Source organism: Triticum aestivum, chromosome 3D (assembly GCF_018294505.1).
Source record: "Triticum aestivum cultivar Chinese Spring chromosome 3D, IWGSC CS RefSeq v2.1, whole genome shotgun sequence".
Classification (NCBI taxonomy): Eukaryota; Viridiplantae; Streptophyta; class Magnoliopsida; order Poales; family Poaceae; genus Triticum; species Triticum aestivum.
In genome coordinates, this window is record NC_057802.1 from 14,064,003 (window position 1) to 14,067,998 (window position 3,996).

Sequence of the window (3,996 nt, forward strand, 5' to 3'; positions counted from 1 at the left end):
CCGGTGAAGAGTAGACATGGTCTTCCTAATTTCTACATGCACTTAGCTCATTGAGGGTTGGGTAATTAAAGAGAAGAGAGATGATGGCTTGCACCTTTCCAGTGCATTTTTTATTCAACTCCATATTTTGTTCTAAAATTTGTAGATGTACACTCTTCACCGGACGGAGGGAGTACGTGAGATGGCCAGGCCTCGCGTAGGCACTGGCAGAGTCAACGGTTGTAGTTGAGGCCAACGCGCCGCCACCGCTAACAGTACCACGCGCGCCTGAGGCGTGGCGCTCCATTTCATAGACGATCACCGTGCTTGTCTATGTGTTGTGCCCGCTCGTTTGGTTGATGACAAACATTAGGTATAGGAAAGAATTAGGTATGAGACGAGAAAGTAGGGGATTGATGAAGGGGAGGGATTCACCAAACCTCCATCAAACACCCTGCCAAAACAAGGCCTAACGGGTGAGTATTACAATATTTAATCAATTCTTGTTCAAATCGAAAAATCCCTTTTTGGATCACCTTGGAGATCTTATGCAATACCATGCTTGACTTGTAAACTTCATAAAATACAGACTCCAAAATTACACGTTATCACACACAGAGAGATTATCTAAAATATATACCATCAAAACACCACAATCATTTGGCTATTTTGCAAAACACTGTGAACTCAAAAGTAACGGTTCTCCTCAAAAACCCAAGCTCGACAAGACAAGTAACACTCCTACCAACAACATTGTTGTCAGGGTGGAACTTTGCACATTGAATGCGGAGCTCGGCGATGCTGCAGATGGGGGCACCCCTACCTCCGCGGAGCTCTTTATCGGGCATGCATAGTTGCAGCTGTTGGGATCGACTACCCTGTACACGCCCTTGCTGGTGAGCAGGTATAAGTCCTTGGCGCTATCCTCGCCGAAGGAGAAGATGTAGCCGAGCGAGGGCAGTGGGCTCTTGGCCGCGACATCACATGGGATTGGCGATGCCGCGGAGCAAGCGAACCTAAATGGTGTCACATTGTACACTCCACTGTTCTCCGGTATCTCAATCCCCGACCACATCGACTGTGCGTATAGGTCCGCGTAGATGTACCTGTACACATGGAAGGGCAAGATGAAATTAACACACGACACATGCCATGGTCGCTGGTTGCTTGAGAATGCCATGAAAGCAACAACAAAATGAGGTGGTGAATGACATCGATCGAGATGTGTAATTATTACCTGCCGTTGAGGCAAGGGTTAGTCATAGAGCGGTAGACATAGCCGCCGGCGATGGAGGCGGAGCCAACATTGTTGTTGACGGTGTTGTGGGCGTAACCCATGACGGGCGAGATGGCGTTGATGGAGTCGGCCGAGGTGTTCCCTCCGGGAGTTGATAGTGCTGGGTACGATTGGTCTCCCTCGAACACGCGCCACCCGTAGTTCCCGCCTTTCACCACCAGGCTGACCTCCTCGTACAGAGACTGCAAATTCACACAGATTTCACCATGACCCATCTCACGGTGAATTTATTGGTACGAATTGTGGTCATAAAGCATGGGGACGCGAGAGGTTACCTGGCCGACATCGGCACAAAAGAAGTAGGATGGCTTGCCGGAGTCGAAGCTGCAACGCCACGGGTTCTTGAAGCCCAAAGCGAAGACCTCCGGCGCGAACTTGGGGTCCACGGAGAACGGGTTGTCCTTGGGGATACCGTAGTTGCCCCAACCGGGAGTGCTGTTACCAGCTGAACGTAGTTCAAATTTGAACACGAAAAATTAGGCATTCTGACAGAAATTTGAATTTGAATATAATCATGAAGTATAAACAGTTGCCATCATATATAATCGAAAGTGATACCGATAGTTCTTAGAGTTTCTGTTGCAATATTCATGTTCGTTTTCCAGAAAACGTAAACTAATGACTTTCAAACTGAATCGATTATTTTATTCTACTGAAATTAGGCATTCTGACGGAAATTTGAATTTGAATATAATCATGAACTTTAAACAGTTGCCACCAAATATAGTCGAAAGAGATACTGATGGTCCCCAGAGTTTCAGTTGCAACAAAAAAAGTACCTTCAAACTGGATCAATTAGTATACTTATTCCAGAGAAAGTAAATTGAGTTTCTAGTTGCATTACTTGGCATGTTGTTGACGTCGATCCGGATGATCTTCCCGAGCAGGGTCCCCTTGTTCTGCGCGAAGTTCCACGGGTCGCCAACGTTGCCGCCGTCGCCCATCATGAAGTACATGTAGCCGTCTCCCGGGCTGAAGAGGATCTGCCCGCCGTGGTGGGTGGTGAACGGCAACCCGAGCGTCATGATCCGCCTCGCCTCCGTCGGGTTTGCGGAGGTCGCCTGAGGCACCGCACGGCGGCGCATCAGCAGTTCAGCACACACCGGACGAGAATTTGACATGATACCGTGCACTACTACGTACCGTCGAAGGCGAGCCGGAGGAGGTATTGGCGGTGTACTCGGCGATGACGCTCTGGTACTGGCACGGCTGCGCGCCGTTGTCCGCGCCGAGCTTGGACGGGTCGCACCCGATGTCGGAGTTGCAGGCGCACCTGCCTGAGCACGACGCCGACTGCGTTTTGTCGCAGCTGTAGGAGACGAAGAAGCGGCCGTTCTTGTCGAAGTCCGGGTGGAAGGCCATGCCGAGGAGGCCGAACTCGTTGTCGAAGTGCACCTCGTCGGTGATGTCGAGGAACGGGTTGGACACGTCCAGCTCAAGCGGCTTGCCGGAGCCGTGCGGGGGCACGGTGGCGAGGAACACCTTGCCGGCCTGGTTGTTGAGGAACACGCGGTTGGAGCCGTCCGGGTGCGCCGCCATGTTGAGGTACGAGCCGTTGCTGAGGCGCTCCAGGCACATGCCGTTCACCGGCGGCACGACGCGGGTGGCATTGAACGCTGCGGCCTCGCCGTCGAAGCAGATGGGTCCGCCGCCTAGCGCGCCGCAGAAGTCGCCCTCCGACTGCCACACCTCGGTGAGCTTCAGCGCCGACGCGCCGCCCTTGGGCGGCTGGAACGGGGAGCCCGGGATGGAGACGTCCTTGCAGGTGTCCCACACCTGCGCGCAGTACCCCGTCGCTGCGGCCTCGCCGCTGACCCGGCTCGACATGCCGGTGGAATTGCATAGCAGTGGCACCGTCCGAGGGCTTTTTTCGACGGTGAAGAGCTCGCCGGCGTACGGGTTGCATCTCTGCAACATGAACCCCATTGTGTGAGTCGCAGAGCCGGCCTTCCATGGCCATGGTAGTTCGATCCAGCTAGAAAGCTACTCCTAGTAGTGAGCAAGAAACCATACCGCGCAAAGGATGGACTTGACAAGGTGGCCGCACGGCGTGCCTGAGATGTTCATGGCGGCAAACCGCTGCCGGACCGCGGCGTCGTCCGTCGCGTTGCAGCAAGCGGTGCCATTGTAGCCGCAGAAGGAAAGGGAACCGTTGACCGGCCTTGGGAAGGCTGCTCGACATGATCGAAAGTCACAAACTGCTCGGAGAAGCAAAACAACACGTAGAAATTTCAAGAGATCGACGGCATACTCGAGTCCATGCACAATTGCGCGCAATGGCTGTCCTTGACGGCGAGGAAGAGGACAACGGCAGCGATGAAGAGCGTCGCGTTTGCCATCGACGACAACCTCATGGTGCCTCGATCGTGAAGGAGGTGAAGATGTGAGGGAAGAAATGGAGCCGTAGTAGAACTGACTGTATGGAGGCGTGAGGATGCAGGCGTTGACCAAATATTGGGACAAATCTGCCAAATGCTGGATGATAATGACAACCATGTCCATACTAAAACTTGTGAGATGATTAAAGTAAACTCATGGACCGCTCGGGGACAAATGTACCTGTTTGGATTGTGAAAGTGACAAGGTGAAACTGATTGCTAATTGTCAACGGAAATGGGCGAACAGAACGCATGGACACGTCGGTCTAGATCCCACATCCACATGTCACCAAGACATCCAACGGGATTCCCCTTCATGATATCGGACTGCATATTTGTATT

General features: G+C 52.7%; 1 protein-coding gene across 1 annotated transcript; it reads right to left on the reverse strand.

The window, feature by feature from the left end:
- Window positions 1-460: 460 nt before the first annotated feature.
- LOC123073786 (HIPL1 protein) lies at window positions 461-3,728 on the reverse strand. The gene is made up of 7 exons (XM_044496822.1): window positions 3,528-3,728; window positions 3,290-3,447; window positions 2,420-3,184; window positions 2,121-2,337; window positions 1,552-1,721; window positions 1,217-1,458; window positions 461-1,085 (listed from the first exon to the last, which is right to left on the reverse strand). The coding sequence occupies exons 1-7, from the start codon at window positions 3,628-3,630 to the stop codon at window positions 686-688; spliced, it is 2,055 nt and encodes a 684-aa protein (XP_044352757.1). The 5' UTR covers window positions 3,631-3,728; the 3' UTR covers window positions 461-685.
- Window positions 3,729-3,996: the final 268 nt, after the last annotated feature.

Coding starts and splice junctions, on each gene's coding strand:
- LOC123073786 (XM_044496822.1), bottom strand. CDS start 3,630: ATGAGGTTGTCGTCGATGGCAAACGCGACGCTCTTCATCGCTGCCGTT. Junction 3,448..3,527: donor GCAATTGTGCATGGACTCGA/GTATGCCGTCGA, acceptor CATGTCGAGCAG/CCTTCCCAAGGCCGGTCAAC. Junction 1,086..1,216: donor AACCCTTGCCTCAACGGCAG/GTAATAATTACA, acceptor CCATGTGTACAG/GTACATCTACGCGGACCTAT.